The following is a 20,531-nucleotide window of genomic DNA, read 5'->3' on the forward strand; positions in this document are numbered from 1 at the left end:
CTCGCTGGTGTTTATTATAGCGAAACCAAAGTATTGGGACATCAGTAAGGTCTCCCACATTGGGAGCCGCACCCAGGTCGTGCTGCCGCCTGTCGGTGGTCCTCCACAAGTTTCCCGGGACCCCGGCAGGTGACACCATCTGCCATCTCTGTCCTCCCCTTCCGTTTCCCTTCCCTCCCCAGGAGGTCTGGCATCTTTCCTTTTTTTCGTCTCCCTCCACAGATCCACCTTTTCTTAACTACCCTTTCATCCAGCATCTCTCCCTCCTTCCCCACTACCCAAGGGTCCATCTCTCCCTTTCTTTTCCCAACTACCCTCCTATCCAGTATCTCTATCCCCCCCTCCACACCATCCCTTGTGTCCAACTTCTCTCCCTTTCTGTTCCTTCCCTCCCTAAAACCCATGGTCCATCATCTCTCTCCCTCTCCTCTATTTTCAGACCCATTATTTCTTCCCCCTCAAAGTCCGGCATATGCACGTCTCTTTGAACCCCCCTTCCCTCCGTGTACTTCAACACCAGGGCCCCCCTCCACTGAAGGCCTGTCCCCCCCTTGAAGGCCTGCACCTGGGGGAGCTGGAGGGGCTAAGCACCCCTCCTGCTCCCAACTTTTAAAGGTACAGGGAGGGGGCATCAGCTGACAGGAGGGAGTGGGAATCCCTCCTGCTGTTTGTTGTGGGGGGGGGGAAGGAGCAGGGATGATGGCAGGTGGGAGTGGGCATCCCTCCATATTTTTAAGCTCAGGTCAGGTGTTCGGCGGGCTGGCGGGTGGGGGGAGGGTGTTTGGCCAGCTGTGGGCGTGTCTTTTATTCTTTTTTTTAAGGGGCAGATGTTTTGCGTGTGTAACACACGCAAAATATCTGTGCCATGATAAAAAAAAATGAATAAAAAGACAAGCAGAGCTGTCAAAAAACCATCAGACCTGTTGGTAACACAGTTACCTACAGGTCTGCAGCAGTCAGGTTTTAGGATAGTAAAAACCCGATTCAAAATAGCCAAGCAAATGTTAGAGAATCAATCGCTTGGCTATTTTACATGGGGTTTTACTAATTTGCATGGGTTTGATCGGTTCAGATTGGACAACATGCGGTGGGCCGTTTAGTGAATCTGGTGGGCTTAGCGATGATCACTGACTTTAGTAAATCTAGTCCTTAGAGAAAAAGAGGTGGATCAATAATGACAGTGCTTATATACTGAAGTGTATTGTTGATGGATGAAGGGATGGCTGAGGAATCAGGAGCAGATAGGAAGATGGAAAATAACTGCATACCTATAGATGGAGCATTATTCTGTGTAGGAAAACTAACCTGTCTTCTATTCATTGCAGCTCAGTGGCATCACATAGAGAACCTGGATCTGTTTTTCTGCCGAGTATCCTTTCTGAGGGCAAAACTCAGATATAGCAGAGTAAGATTGTAGAAGGGAAATCCTGGGACATGGTTTCTAGGTAGGGGAGGGTCACATCAGGCATAAAGCTTATGTCACCAGTACATGGATCTTTGAGGAGGTGCTTTGCTCTGCAGTCTTTGCTCCAGCTACAAGCTGAATGTATGTACTTTCACTTTGAAAATTGTTTCAGGAAAAAATATTCATAGAGATTTGCACCTCCTTTTCTATGCATACTTTTTCAGATCATAATTATGTGAATAGTTAGGAAACTCCAAAACTTCTATCTAGACTAATGTGACCATACGTCCCGTTTTGAACTTGACCGTCCCGTTTTTAGATCCCCTGTCCCGTTGTCTCCACGCACAGCTTCGGAACACCGAAATGTCTCATTTTCAGAGAGAGCGTATCAAAGCTATGTGGGGGGACAACGGGACAGGCGATCGCAGAGCCTGGGCTCTCTCCCTACTTCCCCGCCACTGATGCAGCAACAGGGCCAGGCCAGGTGAGTGCAGCGACTGCACAACAGCTGGCCCAGAATCCTTCTCCCTGACGTCAATTTTGATGTCGGAGAGGAAGTTCTGGGCCAGCCAGGGAGCGATTGGCTAGCCTGGAACTTCCTCTCAGACGTCAGAATTGATGTCAGGGGAAGGCTTCTGGGCCATCCGTTGTGCAGTCGCTGCACTCGCCTGGCCTAACCCTGTTGCTGCGTCGACGGCGGGGAAGCGGGGAGAAATTGGCGGCGGTGACATGGGGGGGAGGCAGGGAGAGAGAAAGAAAGAAAAAATTAGGGGAGTGTGGCAGCAGTGGCTTGGGGGCCCAGTGAGAGAGAAAGAAAGTCAGAAAGAAAGAAGGGTGCATGGAAAGAGAAAGAAAGAAAGGATGTACAGTCAGGAAGAAGTGTAACCAGAGACTCATGAAATCACCAGACAACAAAGGTAGGAAAAATGATTTTATTTTCAATTTAGTGATCAAAATGTGTCATTATCCCAGGACAAGCAGGCAGGTATTCTCACTAATGGGTGACGTGATCCAACGGAGCCCCGATGCGGACGCTTCTTTGAAGAAAAACTCGAAGCTTTGAGTCGCCCGCACTGCACATGCGCGAGTGCCTTCCCACCCAGACCAGAGCACGTCTCCTTAGTTCTTACTTTTCTGCGGAGCCGAGAAGTTCGTCTTCGACTCTCTGTGCGAAGTTTTCTTCACTTGTGCCTTCTAAGTGGTTTTATTTGATCTTAATCGCTGATTTTCGTCGTGTTTTATTGTTTTTTAAAAAAAAAATTTCTTTGTTCCGTTCGACCGGGCAGGCCACGTAGCCGCAGCCCCGCGGCTTCGATCTTGCGGCGGAGCTTTTTCTGCCTATGTCCCGGCCTATCACCGGTTTTAAAAAGTGTGACAAGTGCCAGCGCGCGATTTCGCTAACGGACCCTCATCGATGCTGTGTTCGGTGTCTTGGGCCTGAACATCTTCTAAAATCGTGCCGGCCTTGCTCCACATTCACTGCACGTGCTTTCAAGCGCCATTGCTTCTTGTGGGAATCGCTGTTCATGGAGTCCTCGACGGAGCCGTCGACCACAAAGGGACCTTCGCCTTCGACATCATCCGCAACTCCACAGTCTTCCACCTCTGCAGCGCCGAGTCTCATCAAGCCCGCCTCGTTTGTCCCGGCTCAGACTCTGGCGCCTGCTGCGATGCCTTCCTCAACCTCCTCAGGTCAGGTAGCCCAGCAGCCCATTCCCCCAGTAGTGTTAAAAGTGCCCAAGGCCTCGAAGTCCAAGCACTCACACACTGCTCCGAGGGAGCTTGAGGCCTGCGCAGGTGGTCCCATTTCAGATGCGGATCCAACCTTGCCAGCCTTGTTCCAGACCATGCTACAGAAGCAGTTCATCGAGCTCTTTACCATGATGGGGCCTCAGCTTCTTTACCAAATCCAGCTTGGGCACGTGGAGGCCTCCCGCAAGGTCAAGCCCCCTCCAGTGCCTCAGCGGGGAACACACTCTCAACAGGGAGCAGAGTCTCTGCGAGTGTCGGGTCTCGCAAAAATGCATGCATAGCAAGGAGCAGAGTCTTTGCCCATGCCTCCATTGGAACCGATGCACTCGATGCAAGGAGCAGAGTCTTTGCGAGTGCCTCCGTTGGAACCGGTTCACTCGATGCAAGGAGCAGAGTCTTTGCGAGTGCCTCCATTGGAGCCGATCACCCCGACGGGGTTCGAGCCTCTATGGCAACCACCCCTGCTTCGATCGACCGCTTCCAGCCCCATCCACTACCTGGGGGCCTCAGCGAAGACCTACTCGCCTCGCCCATCGAGGCCGACCTCTTGATACAGCCGATCGAGGAACTTATCGAGGCACTCGTCCAGGCAGGCCTCGCCTCATCGGAAACAAGCATACCTGGAGTATTCACCACCGATCACTACTCCTCCACCGACGCCGAAGCTCGAGGACACAATGGGATCCTCTCACCCTCTCGATCACTGTCCCCAATGGATCCGGAGGCCTCGACCTCATCGAGCCCATCTCGAGGCCCTGCAATGGCCGACCAACTGTCCTTCTCCTCGTTCCTTCGACAGATGACTGATGATATGGACATCCCCCTGGACACGGGGTCCAAATTCTCAAAAGAATACCTGGAGACTATGCGCCTCCCTCAACCACCAGCGGAGTCCCTAAAGCTTCCCTTACACAAGCTATTGGACCAGACCTTTGCACGGTGCCTCGAGACACCTTATTTGATTCCCGCGGTGCCGGGTAAGTTGGACATCAGATACCGCACTGTTCATCGTAAGAGATTCGACGGCTCTCAGCTCTCCCATCAATACCTGCTAGTGGAGTCCTCAATGAAGCGGTCCCATCCCTCCCAGGTTTACGCCTCCGTCCCACCTGGTAGAGAGGGAAAGACCATGGACCGGTTCGGCAGGAGAGTCTACCAGAACTCCATGATGGCTTCGAAAGTCCTGAATTACAACTTCCACTTCACAACATATTTAGAGTTCCTCTTGTCCGTACTCCAGAAGTTCACGCCCTACATGGATACTAGGGCACAATTCGAGTACCAGGAGACGCTGGCTTCGTTATCCCAGCTACAGGTGCAGCTTATGCAGTCCTCCTACGACGCCTTCGAGCTTGTGGCTCGGACCGCAGCATGTTCGGTGGCTATGCGCTGACTGGCGTGGCTGAGGACAATCGACATGGACCCCAACCTCCAGGAGAGGCTTGCCAATGTTCCATGCGCTGGCACCGACCTCTTTGATGAGTCCATCGAGGTGGTAACCAAGAAGCTTTTGGACTATGAGAAGTCATTCCAGTCCATCCTGCGTCCGAAGCCCAGGCCTGCTCCTCCTCGTCAATCACGCCCGCCACTGATCTACCAGCGGCGTTACTCCCCGAAACAGGCTCCCCCCATCCGGCAGCCTGTGAAGAGGCAGCATCCGCAGAAACATCAGCAAAAGCCTCTACCACCTGCTGTTCCTCAGCCCTTTTGACTATCTCAAAGAGAGCATAACCTCTGTCGTTCTACCTTCTTCAGCAACTCCACCTATCGGAGGTCGCATCCACCATTTTTTCCATCGATGGATGACTGTCACCAACGACCTCTGGGTCCTCTCCATCGTCAGGGAGGGATACTCCCTCCAATTCCACCAGGTTCCTCTGGAACATCCTCCAAGAGAGTATCCTTCCAACTTGACGCAGACCACCCTTCTTCGGTCTAGGCCTAGGCCTTGCTGCAGCTCGGGGCTGTCGAACCGGTCCCTCGGGACCAACAGAACAAAGGATTTTATTCCCGGTACTTCCTTGTGCCGAAGAAGACGGGCGATCTGCGGCCCATTTTGGACCTCAGGGTGCTCAACAAGTTTCTGGTCAAAGAAAAGTTTTGCATGCTGACCTTGGCATCCCTGTATCCCCCTCATCGAGCAGAACGACTGGTTATGCTCTCTGAATCTGAAAGAGGCCTACACTCACATCCCCATTCATCCGGCCTCACGCCAATTCCTCAGATTCCGGGTGGGCCATCTTCATCTTCAATACCGAGTGCTCCCCTTCGGCCTGGCCTCATCCCCCAGAGTCTTCACCAAGTGCCTGGTAGTGGTAGCCGCAGCACTCAGGAACCACGGGCTCCAGGTGTTCCCTTACCTGGACGACTGGCTCATCAAGGATTCCACGTCTCAGGGAGTCGCCCTCGCGACCTAGAAGACAATTTGGTTACTACAACATCTGGGATTCGAAATCAACTTCCCAAAATCCCACTTACAGCCCTCCCAGTCTCTTCCCTTCATCGAGGCGATCCTGGATACTACCCAACTCCGAGCGTTCCTCCCTCCCCCATGCATGAAGGCTCTTCTTCACCTCTGCCATTCAGTGTCCTCTCGCCCTTCCATCTTGGCGAGACAGATTATGGTCCTGCTGGGCCACATGCCTCTACAGTGCATGTGAAGCCATTTGCCAGACTTCACCTCAGGACGCCTCAGTGGACCTTGGCGTCCCAATGGTCCCAGACGTCCGACCCTCTGATTCACCACATCCAGGTCACTCCTGCTCTACAACAGTCTCTTCGCTGGTGGATGCTATCCTCCAATCTCTCCAGAGGCTTGTTGTTCCAAAACCCCCGCCATCAGAAAGTCCTCACGACCGACTCGTCGACTTATGCTTGGGGGCTTATCTGGAAGGCCTCCGCACCCAGGGTCACTGGACCAGCACGGACCGCCAGTGCCACATCAATCTCCTAGAACTCAGGGCGATCTTCAGCGCTCTCCAGACCTTTCAACATCTCCTTCGCGATCAGGTGGTCCTCAATCGCACAGACAACCAGGTCGCCATGTACTATGTGAACAAGCAGGGAGGCACGGGATCGGCCTCCCTCTGCCAGGAAGCTCTGAAAGTTTGGGATTGGGTGACTCACAACAACACCTTCCTCAGAGCGGTCTACATTCAGGGAGTGGACAATGCCTTAGCAGACAGCTTGAGCCGTCTTCTACAACCTCACAAGTGGACCCTCAACTCCACGCCCCTTTATCACATCCTCTCCCTGTGGGGAACGCCTCAGATAGACCTCTTTGCAGCCCCCCAACAACTTCAAACTGCCTCACTTCTGCTCCAGGATCTACACCCCTCAGCGCCTCGAGGCAGATGCATTCCTCCTGGACTGGACGAATCGCTTTCTATATGCGTTTCCTCCATTTCCTCTCATTCAAAAGACTCTGGTCAAGCTGAAGTCAGACCATGCCACCATGATCCTGATTGCTCCACGGTGGCCCAGACAACCTTGGTACTCCCTTCTACTTCAACTCAGCAGCAGGGAGCCATACCCTCTACCAGTTTTTCCATCTCTGCTTACACAGCATCAGGGATCTCTACTTCACCCCAACCTGCAGTCTCTACACCTGACAGCTTGGTTCCTCTCAACGTAACCCCTCTACAGTTCTCCCAACCTGTGAGGGATGTCTTGGAAGCTTCAAGGAAGCCTGCTACTAGACAATGCTACTACCAAAAATGGACTAGATTCTCTATTTGGTGTGTCTCTCAGCGGCAGAAGCCTCAACATTCCTCCTTGCCTTCAGTTTTGGACTACCTTTTGCACCTGTCTCAGTCTGGCCTCAAGTCTTCCTCCATACGAGTCCACCTCGGTGCAATCACTGCTTTCCATCAGCCTCTACAAGGGAAACCTCTGTCTGCTCATCCTGTGGTTTCCAGATTCATGAAAGGACTTTTCCATGTCAATCCTCCACTCAAACCGCCTCCAGTGGTTTGGGACCTCAATCTTGTCCTTTCGCAGCTTATGAAACCTCCATTTTAACCTCTTCACAAGGCTCACCTGAAGTATCTCACTTGAAAAGTGGTGTTTCTCATTGACCTCACTTCCGTTCGACGGGTCAGTGAGCTCCAAGCCTTGGTCGCGGACCCACCTTTTACAGTCTTCCATCATGACAAGGTGGTCCTCCGCACCCATCCGAAATTTCTCCCGAAAGTTGTCTCGGAATTTCATTTCAACCAATCCATCGTTCTGCCTGTGTTCTTTCCGAAGTCACGCTCTCACCCTGGAGAATCTGCTCTTCATACCCTGGACTGTAAGCGTGCTTTGGCTTTCTACCTAGAACGCACCAAACCTCGCAGAACTGCTCCTCAACTTTTCATCTTCGATCCAAACAAGTTGGGACGCCCCGTGTCCAAGTGCACCATCTCCAACTGGATGGCGGCTTGCATCTCATTCTGCTATACCCAGGCTGGATTGCCCCTTGACAAAAAAATCACAGCCCATAAGGTCAGAGCTATGGCAGCTTCTGTAGCTTTCCTCAGATCGACACCGATTGAGGAGATTTGTAAAGCTGCCACTTGGTCCTCGGTTCATACCTTCACCTCTCACTATTGCCTGGATACTTTCTCCAGACGGGATGGACAGTTTGGCCAAACAGTATTACAAAATTTATTCTCCTAGTTGCCAACTCTCCCACCATCCCGCTATGGTTAGCTTGGAGGTCACCCATTAGTGAGAATACCTGCCTGCTTGTCCTGGGATAAAGCAATGTTACTTACCGTAACAGTTGTTATCCAGGGACAGCAGGCAGCCATTCTCACGTCCCACCCACCTCCCCTGGGTTGGCTTCTCTGCTAGCTATCTGAACTGAGGAGACGCGCCCTGGTCTGGGCGGGAAGGCACTCGTGCATGCGCGGTGCGGGCGACTCAAACTTCGAGTTTTTCTTCAAAGAAGCATCCGCATCGGGGCTCCGTTGGATCACGTCACCCATTAGTGAGAATAGCTGCCTGCTGTCCCTGGATAACAACTGTTACGGTAAGTAACATTGCCGTTTTGAGAATTTATATCTGCTGTCTATATTTTGCACTATACAGCTCCCCCTCCCGATTCGCTGTTTCCCCACTTGCGAATTTGGTTATTTGCCATTTTTTTCCCCTTGTTTTTTAATGGTGAAATGCTGCCCCGGACATCCCCCAGACCTTACCTGGTGGTCTAGTGGTGGTGCAGAGCAGGGACGATCTTCCTATGCTCCTGCCCTGTGCAGAGCCGTCATCAAAATGGCTGCCGTGAGTTCCCGTTGTAATCTCGAGACTACAACGGGAACTCACAGCAGCCATTTTAATGATGGCTCTGCACAGGGCAGGAGCGTAGGAAGATCGCTCTTGCCCCGCTTCACTGCTAGACCACCAGGTAAGGTCAGGGATGCAGGAGAAAAGCGGGGGTGGGTCAGAGCTGGCCCAAATATTATTTGTGATTTTTCCCTATTTGTGGCCTGGCTCTGCCCCTAACCCCTGCTAATATTGAGGGTCTTCGGTATTTGTCTATTTTTCTATAGTTGTTATTGAGGTGATATTGCATATTTTAAAGTCATCTGTCTTGACCTCTAAAAAAAACCCCGAATATAAATGATGATTAACATTTTCTCTGCATACTGTGCGGGACTTGGGGGTTATAGTGGATAAGACAATGAAGCCATCGGCACAGTGCACAGCGGCCGCTAAGAGAGTGAATAGAATGCTAGGTATAATCAAGAAGGGTATTACATCCAGAATGAAAGAAGTTATCCTGCCATTGTATCAGGCGATGGTGCGTCCGCATCTGGAGTACGGCATCCAATATTGGTCGCCATACCTTAAGAAGGATATGGCGATACTCGAGAGGGTTCAGAGGAGCGCGACACGTTTGATAAAGGGTATGGAAAACCTTTCATACACTGAGAAACTGGGTCTCTTTTCCCTGGAGAAGAGGAGAATTAGAGGGGATATGATAGAGACTTACAAGATCATGAAGGGCATAGAGAAAGTAGAGAGGGACAGGTTCTTCAAACTTTCGAAAACTACAAGAACGAGAGGGCATTCGGAAAAGTTGAAAGGGGACAGATTCAAAACCAATGCTAGGAAGTTTTTCTTCGCCCAACAGGTGGTGGATACCTGGAATGCACTTCCAGAGGGTGTTATAGGACAGAGTACGGTATTAGGGTTCAAGAAGGGATTGGACAATTTTCTGAAGGAAAAGTGTATAGAGGGGTTCATATAGAGGACTACTACACAGGTCCTGGACCTGTTCGGCCGCCATGCGAGTGGTCTGCTGGGCATGATGGACCTCTGATCTGACCCAGCAGAGGCACTTCTTATGTTCACTGTGTTTTTTTGAAAACCTTTTATGGTTATCATTATGAATTAATAAGATATTATGTGTACATGAAAAATGAATGGAATAAATTGGGGGTGGGGCTAGGGCGGGACTGGGGGCGGGGCTGAAAATCAGTATATGTCCCGTTTTGATGAAAAAAATAAATAGTGACGTTAATCTAGACATGATTTCTGCTGGTTTATCCAAAGCTTCATATAAAGACACACAGACATCTGTATCTCTTTATAAACCAAGCTAAAAATGGATGCCTGCTTAGTATTCACACCTGGGCGATGTATTATAAAATGAGCCCCTATGATTGTACCTGCCTGGTTTATATTATGCATACATTCAGTGGCATAGCGAGGGGGAGGGGGCGCCCCTTCCTTGCCCTCCTCTCCACTCCCCGCCTCCCCCTGCCGCACATACACCCCCTTCCCTTTCCCTATACCTCTAGTTGTTCACTGCCGTGAGCAACAACTTCATGTTCCTTTCAACCGCGTCGGCTCTCTTTCTGATGTCACTTCCTATTCATGGAACCTGGAAGTGATGTCAGTGGGAGCTGACATGGTCACAAGAAGCAAGTTGAAGTTGCTCTTGGCGGTGAACAACTAGCGGTACGGGGAAAGGGAAGGGGGAGACATGTGTGTGGCGAAGAGAGGAGGAGGAGTGCAAGTGCCCGGGGTGGACTGGCCTCCCCCCTTACAATGCCATGGCATACTTTTCAGTTTTATTCCTGCAGTACTCAAATTATGCTCCAGAGAATGTTTGTGCACAAAAGTATCATGTTTGTGTATATGCCACCACACAGTATTATGAGAGTTATTTGACACATGTAAAAGATGCTTTATGTACGAAAAATGCTTTCCTTATAACTCCAGACTCTTCCTGATGAATGGATATATGACCTCATAGTAGCAGATGGGGAGACTGAGAACTTGAGAGGAAGATTCTCAAAAGTTGCTGGTAAAATACAGTTCTTGGTAACTACTTCATTTGGCAAACCGTCCTAACAAAAATAGCCAAAAAGGGCAAAATAAATCACTGGCAAGAAACTGCCAAACTCACGTCCATTTGTTCTGGATCAAGGCATTTCAAATGCTGCTATTTCCATACTTTCTCCTGGGGCCTCCAGCTCTGTAGTATTCTGAGATTCAGGGCCTTCCCACTCCATTGGCTTCTGCTTGGTGCCTTGCCCTTGCCTGGCCAAAGAGTCCTATCTGCCAGGTCTTCCTGAGCTGCCTGCTTCACACTCTTTGAGAGCTGTTTTAAACTGTTAAAGCCACTCCCTAGCTTATGTGGCTGTGGCACAGGTTTGTATGCTCTCTCTCAGTTCACTGGGCATATTACAGTTTGGGAACTGATTGCACTTTCTTTAGGAACTTGTTCTCCTGCCAGATTCTGGCTCAAGGATGGGTTCTGGGTCAGGATCAAGCTCATTTCCTTCATGATAGGCAGCCCTGACTTCTGCAGCCTCTGAGGCTCTATATTCAGCTGGTTTCTTGCCTCTGGGAACCGGTTTAGTAATGGACTTAACAATGACAGGTTCATCACTATGGATGGAAATGTCACAGGACTCAACACAGTTAGCTCCTGTACTATGCCTTGCATTCCACTAAGGACCAAATCTAAACTAGCTCCCCTTCTTGGGGGTCGTAGTGGTGGTAGCACCAGGGGATCTCCTCTAAGAGAACAGTTTCCCCACAGCGGAGCCATGCACAAGATACGGGGATACAATCAGAAGAGAACTGGGATGAAGTGGAGCCTGTATCTATGTCCTTACTTTCCCGGTCTAGGTCCTCAGTACTAGAAGATTCTGCATTGCGCCTGGAAGGACCAGGTCCCAACCAGGTGGCAGCCCTTGATCTCAGAGACTACCCGACTGTGTGCAGGCTGTTGAAGCCTACAGCACTTTTGGAGATTATTAATGAGTCTCTACAAGAATTAAAGATAGAACATCCACAGACTTCTACTGCCCAGTGCTCGCTTATGAGCAACACTAAGGCTCAGATCACATGCTTTCCCTCCCATCTGGACATTACTAAGATGCTGACAGACCGTTGGGAGGTCCCAGAGGGACCCTTTCGGGTGCCTAAGGCCATGACAAAACTTTACCCAATGGATGCTGAATTTCATCAGGTGTTTATTCAGCCAAATGTGGATTCCCTGGTGGTGTAGGTTACCAAACATACCTCCCTCTCCATTGAAAGATGTACAGGACTGCAGCCTGGATTTTGTGCTTAAGAGGCAATTTGAGGCTGTGGTGTCCCCTTCCAGACCTCTTTGTGGATTCTCCAGTGGGAAAGCCAGAGAAAAGTCAGAGTCCGCGCGGCAGTAAACAGGCCACTAGATCTAGCAGCCATAGAAGCCATCCTGGATGTAGAGTTGGACTTGGGCAGATATTCCATATTTATTTACTTAAAAAATTTATTTGCACATCCTGAAATTCTGAGCGAGTTACAGAAAACATACATAATTCAAACATAGACAATTACAATCAATAACATATCAGCAGATATACAACTATTATGACATAACAAATAAACCTAAAATCAATATGGAATAACAGATAAACCTAAAACCTATATTTTATTGTGCCCAAAAGAGACTCAGAAGACTGAAGGCTGAACATGGATCTGAAGTCAGTCAATGCTGCCCTCAAAATACCATGCTTCCACATGGAAACAGTGATGTCGGTCATTGAGGCACACCACTGGTAAAATCCCTTTCCTCTGAGCGATCTCCATTGATCACTACTCTCTTGTTGCCTTCCACTCAAACAGTTCCTGACCCAGCCCGTCACTTTGGGACCCATCCCAAGGGCACTCAGTTTATTTATTAGACGTCTGTGTGGAACACTGTCAAAGGCTTTGCTAAAATCTAAATACACCACATCTAGCGCACATCCTCTATCCAATTCTCTGGTCACCCAGTCAATGAAATTGATCAGATTTGTCTGACAAGACCTACCTCTAGTTAATCTATGTTGCCTCCACAGGATTCCAGAAATTTCACCATTCTCTTTTTAAAAGTGTTTCCATTAATTTGCTTACCATAGAAGTCAGACTTAAGTTTAAGTTTATTAGGATTTTATATACCGCCTATCAAGGTTTTCTAAGCGGTTTTTTACAATCAGGTACTCAAGCATTTTCCCTATCTGTCCCGGTGGGCTCACAATCTATCTAACGTACCTGGGGCTATGGAGGATTAAGTGACTTGCCCAGGATCACAAGGAGCAGCGCAGGGATTGAACCCACAACCCCAGGGTGCTGAGGCTGTAGCTTCAACCACCGCACCACACACTCCTCCTTACCGGCCTGTAATTCATTATTTCTTCCTTACTTCCACTATTGTGGAGAAGGACCAAATCCACCCTTCTCCAGTCCTTTGGTACCAGTCCTGACTCTAGAGACTCGTTGAAAAGGTCAGCAGAGCTACCAGAACTTCTCTAAGTTCCTTCAGCATCCGGATGTACACCATCTGGCCCTATTGCTTTGTCTACCTTTATTTTAACTAGCTCCTCATGAACACAACCCTCTGAAAATTGATCAGGGTCTATTACTCCTCCATCCCTAATGTACCTGGGGCAATGGAGAGATTGAGTGACTTGCCCAGAGTCACAAGGAGCAGCATGGGTTTGAACCCACAACCTCAGGGTGCTGAGGCTTTTAGCTTTAACCACACTTCCACACTCTCCCCTGGATTAGTGACTGCGTTACACTCTGGCCTGGAATGGCCACCATGAAGATGGGCTAGATGGACCAATGGTTTTACCCAGTAAGGCTATTCTTATGTTCTTAAGTTTCTCACACGTCAGATCAGGGAGTTTCAGGACAAGTCAGCACCGACAGCTTGGCATTACTTGCAAGTGCTGGGGTCAATGGTGGCAACTATACATCTGGACCCCTGGGAGAGAGCACATTTATGTCCTTACAACACACACTCTTATCCCGCTGATCCCCTTAGACAGTTGCATTGCAGATGCCACTGCCTTGGATAACATAAGCGCGTTGCAGTTTGAACCGGTAGCTGGAACCACAGTCTCTATCCCGGAATGCAATTTTGCATCTCCATGGGTTATTCTAATGATGGATGCCAGCCTTTATGGCTGGGGAGCTCATTGTGAGGGTCACCTGGTGCAGGGACGTTGGTCCCCCTCACAGAGGAAGGGTTCATCAACTGGTTACTGCTGAGTGCCATTCATCTGGTGCTGTGGGCATTTGGACGCTTACTGCAGGACAAAGCATCATGAGTTTTCTCTGACAATGCAATGGTGGTAGCATGGAGTGCCCCTCTATGGTTAGAGGCCCAAATGCTGTTTCAGTAGGCAGAGATCCACCTGTTAGCACTCTTGGCAGTACAAGTAGTGGGAGTGAACAATATGCAAACAAATTTCCTCAGCCAACAGACTGAATCCCAGAAAATGGACTCTATCTCAGGAGGCATTTGACAGCATTGTGAGTCGGTGAGGCACCCGAGGTTTGGCCTGATGGAGTCAGTTGCCAACAAAAAAATCAGCACAGTTTTTAAGTCGAAGATACGAGACAGGAAATGCTGGTCTGGATGATGCCCTGGTTCAGCCATGGCCATAGGCAGGTCTCCTGTATATGTTCCCTCCATGTCCTATTATAAGCAGAGTCCTACAAAGAATAATGTCACGTCCGGGGCTGGTAGTTCTCATTGCACTGGACTGGCTGAGGTGTCTGTGGTATGCAGATCTGGTCCATCTAGAGAGGAACCAGGGATTCAGACTACCAGGGCTGCTCTCACAGGCCCAATCACCATGGAGGATCTGGAGCACTTTGATTTTATGGCATGGATCTTGAGCGAATGACCCTATTGCACAAAAGCTATTCGGAAGTAGTGATTGCCACTCTCCTAACGTCCAAGAAACTGACAACCTTGGCCACCTATGCGAAGACCTGGAAGTGCTTCAAGGGCTGGTGTGCACAGAAGAGGGAGGACCCAGTCAAGGCATCAGTTTCACTGATCCTAGCTTGCCTTCAAGAAGAGCTTGAGAAAGGCCTAGTTGAATAAAAAGCCATTGGCTTCTCACCCATGTGTTTCCACATTTTTGAAGGAAGCATTACATCTTGATCTTCGTGCACATCAACCGTTTCAAATGTGTTTTAAACTCATTTTCCGGGTTCTCACTAGAGTTCCGTATGAACAGTTGGAGACAGTGTTATTGATGAATCTGACAGTTAAAACAGCGTTTTTAGTGGTTAGATGTCTGAACTACAAGAATCATTTCTCAAATTTTCTCCAGTATAGTCCCCTTTTTCTTTGCTGATAGTAGTCTCTATTTTTCACATCAACCAGGAAATACGATTGCTGGCTTTCATACCCTCAGGATCCAAGAAGATGTCCACGGAGTGTTGTTTCGTCATCTGAAAATGACAAATGAGTTTTGATTGTTGGATCATCTTTGTGCTGGCAGATACTGGCTACCAGGGCCAGCCAGCTTCAAAAACAGCTTATATCAGCAGCAGAAAGTAACTTCCAGAACACTTAAAGGCACATTCCATTAGGAATATAGATTCCTCCTGGGCAGAGTCTAGAGCAGTTTCCCCTATAGAAATTTGTACTGCGGCCACATGGTGCTCTCTTCATACCTTCATAAACTTTTATAGGTTGTTTATCTTGGCCAGATTGGACACCTCGTTCAGATCTTCAGTACTTTCACCAGGCTCATCTGTCCCACCCTAGATTCTGGGGGAATGCTTTGATACATCCCACAGGTTCAAGAATGATGTATTTATTGCACTAGAAGAGATTAGGTAATTACCTTGATAATCTTCTTTCTAGTAAATAAATACACATCTTTCTTGAAGCCCATCCTATCAGATGTTCATTAACCTGCTTGCTATCTCAGACATATTCATATTACTGGATATCTTGTTTCTTTCCTCTGTCCAGCAAAGTCAAGGATAGAGGAAACCACTATAGTATTTTGAAGCGACCAGGGTATATCTTTCAAAATGCCAAGACTGTTAGTGCAGGTTGCCCTCAGGTAGGTGGCTTGTTTGTTCCACCTTGTTATATGTTTAAATGTTTCATGAATATTTCATGTTAAATGTTGTGATACGAACAGAACAGATTTGTTTCTTGGAGAGACTCCCCATATTCATCCCTGTTATGTTTTTTTTTCTAGGGCTGACCACCTACTTTGATGTGAACTGAGGAGTAAAAGGACAGCCCAGAGTGGGAAGATGGAGCAGGAAAAAAAATGTACATGAGGCTCTCTACACAGATCTTGCGATCAGAGATACATAACCCACAGGTTCAAGAATGATGTGCCTATTTACTAGAAAGAAGATTATCAAGGTAAGTATTTAATCTTCCCTTACCACATTCTCTGACCTATCTAGTTTGCTTATTCCTGCCATCTACTATCCCTTCCTCTTCCTTAAAGATCCAATTACTTATCCCAAGCTTTCATGAGTTCAGATACATTTTTCATCTCTACTACCTCCACTGTGAGACCATTCCACGCATTTGCACCCTTTTTGTTAAAAAGTATTTTCTGAGGTACGTCTGAGTCTATCCCCTTTCAACTTCGTCCTATGCCCCCTCATTCCAGTTTCCTTTCAATTGAAAGAAACTTGTTTCATGCACATTTATGCCACATAGGTATTTAAACGTCTATCATATCTCTCCTTTGAAGCCTTTCCTCCAAAGTATACATATTGATGACTTTAAGTCTGTCCCCATACACTTTATGATGACAACCACTGACCATTTTAGTAGCCTTCCTCTTGACTGACTCCATCCTGTTTGTATCTTTTTGAAGGAGTGGTCTCCAGAATTATACATAATATATAATGTCTCATCAGAGTCTCATCAGAGGTCTCATCAGAGTCTTACAGGGGCATCCATACCTCCTTTTTTCCTACTGGCTGTTACTTTCCCTATGCACCCAAACATCTTTCTAGCTATTGACATCGCATTGTATACATAGTTTGGCCACATTAAGATTATCACATACTATCACACCTAAGTCCCATTTCTCCTTTGTGCACAAAAATTCTTCACCCCCCAAAACTGTTCCCTCAGGGTTTTTGCAGCCCAAATGCATTACCCTGCATTTCTTAGCATTAAATCTTAGCTACCAAATTCTGGACCATTCTTCAAGCTTCACTAGGTCCTTCCTCATGTTATCCACACCTTCAATGCTGTCTACTCTATTGCAGATTTTGGTATCATCCATAAAGAGGTAAACCTTACCAGGCAGCCTTTCAGCAATATTGCTTACAAAATTAATAAAAATAACAGGCCCAAGAATCGAACCTTGAGGCACACCACTGGTAACATCCCTTTCCTCAGAGTAAACTCCATTTGCCAACTTCCCCTTCCTGGTGCATCCTGGAATACACCGGGAGTTGGCCTAAGGTTCTGATTGGCCCAGGTGTCTATGGGAGGGATCTTAGGTATCTGGACCAATCAGGTTCTTAGACCTCTCCCCATGTATTCCAGGATGCACCAGGAAGGGGAAGGTTTGCCATTTTGGAAGAGGTGGGCCAGACAGCAGGAGGCATCCCTTTTGCCGCACTTCTTCAAAGGTACAGGGGGGATTCAGGGATTATCGAGTGGGATGTTGGAATGTCAAGTGGGGTATGGGGTGGGGTGTTGCAGCATCGGGTGCAGTGTCGAGGGGTGTCAGGGATCGATGGGGCCAGACGGCAGGAGGGAGTGGGCATCCCTCCTGCTGATTGGATGTGGAGGGATGTTGGAGGTGTTAGACAGGAGGGAGTGGGCATCCTTCCTGTCATGCGGATGTATGGGGGCATGTTAGTGTCAGGGGTGTTAGGCAGGAAGGAGTGGGCATCCTTCCTGCCGCACAGATGTGGGTGTTGGAAGGTGCGGCAGTGGTATTTTCCCCCCAATCAGCTAAGCTGATAGGACTCCCTGTAGCTGCAGTTTTGGGGAGTCTTGCTGGCTCAGCTGAAAAGGGATTCTCTAGCCGCGATCATCAGAGCCAGCAGCAGCATCTACTTTTAGGATTGAAATGTAGGCTAGCATTTTGCAGGCCTACATTTCAGGCATCTGTCGCGGCTCTAGGGAGATGCGTAGGGATGCTTAAACTCGCCCAAGGCCACTTCTGAGTGAAACATTGCCCATGCCCAGGCTTGGGGAAGCTTAAGTGTCCCTACGCATCTCTGTAGACCCATGACAGTTGCCTACAATGTAAGCAATGTTCCTTACCTAGGTTTTTTTCTAAAAACATTTGTCCCAATTGGCTGCCAAATGGCGGTAGAATGCCTAGTGCCACCCACAATTGGGACACTTATTTATAGAATCAGCCCCATAACTTATAGTGTCATGTTTGAGAAGTGATACCACGAGATGGTGCCATGAAAAATTTTAATTGAAGGATGGTTTATGACCACATTCTTAACTCCAGTCATGGAGTTATAGAATGGGTCTAGTGATCCAGGTGACCAAACCAGGCAAATAAATTTTTGCTTTGAAACTACTGTTTATAAATATATGTGCTGAAAATTAGAGTTGTCTGTACACTTTCAGAGCCCCTGGTCTAAGGCTTTTCTTACTAGTATGGTTATGCCATCTGTAAGGGCTCCAGACCAAGAGAAAATGGGAAACTGATGTCCTTGACAGATGATTTCAGGTATATAATCTGCACCAGAAGAATGGTTTTACCTGCATGCTCATTGGAGAGATTTTCGAATTAATGTGAGTATCTACACACACACACACAGCTAGACAAAAAATGGACGACTGTGCACACACACACAGCTAGACAAGAAATGAACGACTGCACACACACACACACACACAGCTAGACAAGAAATGAACGACTGCACACACACACACACAGCTAGACAAGAAATGAACAACTGCACACACACACACACACAGCTAGACAAGAAATGAACGACTGCACACACACACACACAGCTAGACAAGAAATGAACAACTGCACACACACACACACACAGCTAGACAAGAAATGAACGACTGCACACACACACACAGCTAGACAAGAAATGAACGACTGCACACACACACACACACACACACAGCTAGACAAGAAATGAGCGACTGCACACACACACACAGCTAGACAAGAAATGAACGACTGCACACACACACACAGCTAGACAAGAAATGAACGACTGCACACACACACACACAGCTAGACAAGAAATGAACGACTGCACACACACACACAGCTAGACAAGAAATGAACGACTGCACACACACACACACACACACACAGCTAGACAAGAAATGAACGACTGCACACACACACACAGCTAGACAAGAAATGAACGACTACATGTGCGCACACACAGCTAGGAATTTTTGGACCCTCAACTAGTTTTAAAAATTCTAAACCATCTTTTTCTCTATCCAAATAAGGCTCAGAAGAATAAAGGTCTTTATAAAAATTTAAGAATTATTTGAATATAGGTCCATTGAGAATGAATATCTCCTTTTTCATCCTTAATTGCATTTATAATCTTCTAGCCTTATTTGAGCTCCCATAATACAAAGCTTGCTGAGAAAGAATATCCTTCCTAACCAGTTTAGAAGAAATCTCATTATATTTACATTTAGCTTTTAAAAGAGCTTGTAACGTAGAATGTTCCCATTTTCCAATCAATTTTGATTCTAAAATCTTAATTTCTTTTTCAATAATTTGCTTTCTTAGTTGTTTCTTAGTATATGCTGAGAATGCAATAATTTGACCTCTCATGGTTGCCTTAAAAGCATCCCACAAGGTTTCTATAGAGATTTCTTCTGTGTTGTTAATTTGAAAACATTCATCAATTTTTAATTGAAAATCTTCACAAAATTTTGGATACGTAAGCATTGCATTATCAAACCTCCAAACAGGTCTAGTATTATCTTGATCAACAAAATTTAATTCAATCCACACACCACCATGATCTGACAGAATTATTGGATCTATGGAGGCTTGTGTTACTTGTTGTATCAACTGATCAGAAACAAAAATATTATCTATTCTAGAAAAAGATTTATGAACATGTGAACAAAATGAAAATTCTCGATCATTAAAATGAAGAATTCGCCAGATATCGTTTAAATTACAAGAATTTACAAAATTGTCCAGACCTAGTGACTTCATAATTTTACTAGGTTTTTTTATCCAATAAAGGATCCATTACAGCATTAAAGTCTCCCGCCACTACCAAATTGCTAGCAGCCAGTGGTAAAACTATTTGTTGCAGAGTCTTAAAAAACTCAATTTGATTCGAATTAGGGGCATACACATTAATAAGCGCCACAGTAGTATTGCCCACACTCATGTCTATATGCAGCCATCTGCATATAGACTCTTGGATAAAACAAACATCGGCATTCTGCTGCTTTAAGTATAATAACGTCTTCTTTCTTTTAATCGGATGGTTGAAGCCATTAACATTCAATGAAAGGATTTTAAAACCCATTATATTGATTAGTCACAATTTGTACTCAAATCCACAAAGTAACTATGATCAATTTCCCCACACTGAAAATTCAAATTAAACCCCATCCCACTTCCCACTTCCCAATCCCCACCCCAACCCCCCCCTATCCAACCCCTCCCTCCCCATCCCATCTATTAGTACCAGCTTGGAAACGCACATACAAGATCAAGTAAATGAAAAAATCCCCTCAGGCTAAAATCTATAAACAATATTAATAATTATTATAATCATTACAATAATAAAATGCAAGTCATCCATAATAAAAAAATCATTTAATTTATGATCCCAATCTATTATTATTATTTATTTATTTATATTTTTTTTAAGCATACAAAGGAAGAACACTTTCTACTAACCATACAGAAAAGAAATTATCAAAGAAAAATTATAAATTCTTCCTCACTATAATATCATTATATCCTAACATATGAATAAAAATCAAATATTGGAAGTAAATAATCTTTAGATAACTATAATACCCAACAATATATCCTATCTTCTCAATCCTTTTTTGATGACATCCCACACCTTTCCTCATACAATCAAATCATAACCCAACAAATTTCAGAAATCAAAATCCCCATGT

The 20,531-nt window shown here is 46.9% G+C and overlaps 1 protein-coding gene across 8 annotated transcripts in view; it reads left to right on the plus strand.

The window, feature by feature from the left end:
* ATG9A (autophagy related 9A) overlaps positions 1–20,531 on the plus strand; it is a 383,311-nt gene that overhangs the window by 69,318 nt on the left and 293,462 nt on the right. For 7 of the 8 annotated variants that reach the window (XM_033944872.1, XM_033944873.1, XM_033944874.1 and 4 more), the window contains exons 5-6: positions 1,326–1,369; positions 18,118–18,182. In XM_033944872.1, the coding sequence (XP_033800763.1) occupies positions 1,326–1,369; positions 18,118–18,182 (109 nt within the window). Of the gene's footprint in view, positions 1–1,325; positions 1,406–15,642; positions 15,720–18,117; positions 18,183–20,531 lie in introns of those variants that run through there. The other variant, XM_033944875.1, reaches the window with a different exon arrangement.

This window comes from Geotrypetes seraphini, chromosome 5 (assembly GCF_902459505.1).
Source record: "Geotrypetes seraphini chromosome 5, aGeoSer1.1, whole genome shotgun sequence".
Lineage (NCBI taxonomy): Eukaryota > Metazoa > Chordata > Amphibia > Gymnophiona > Dermophiidae > Geotrypetes > Geotrypetes seraphini.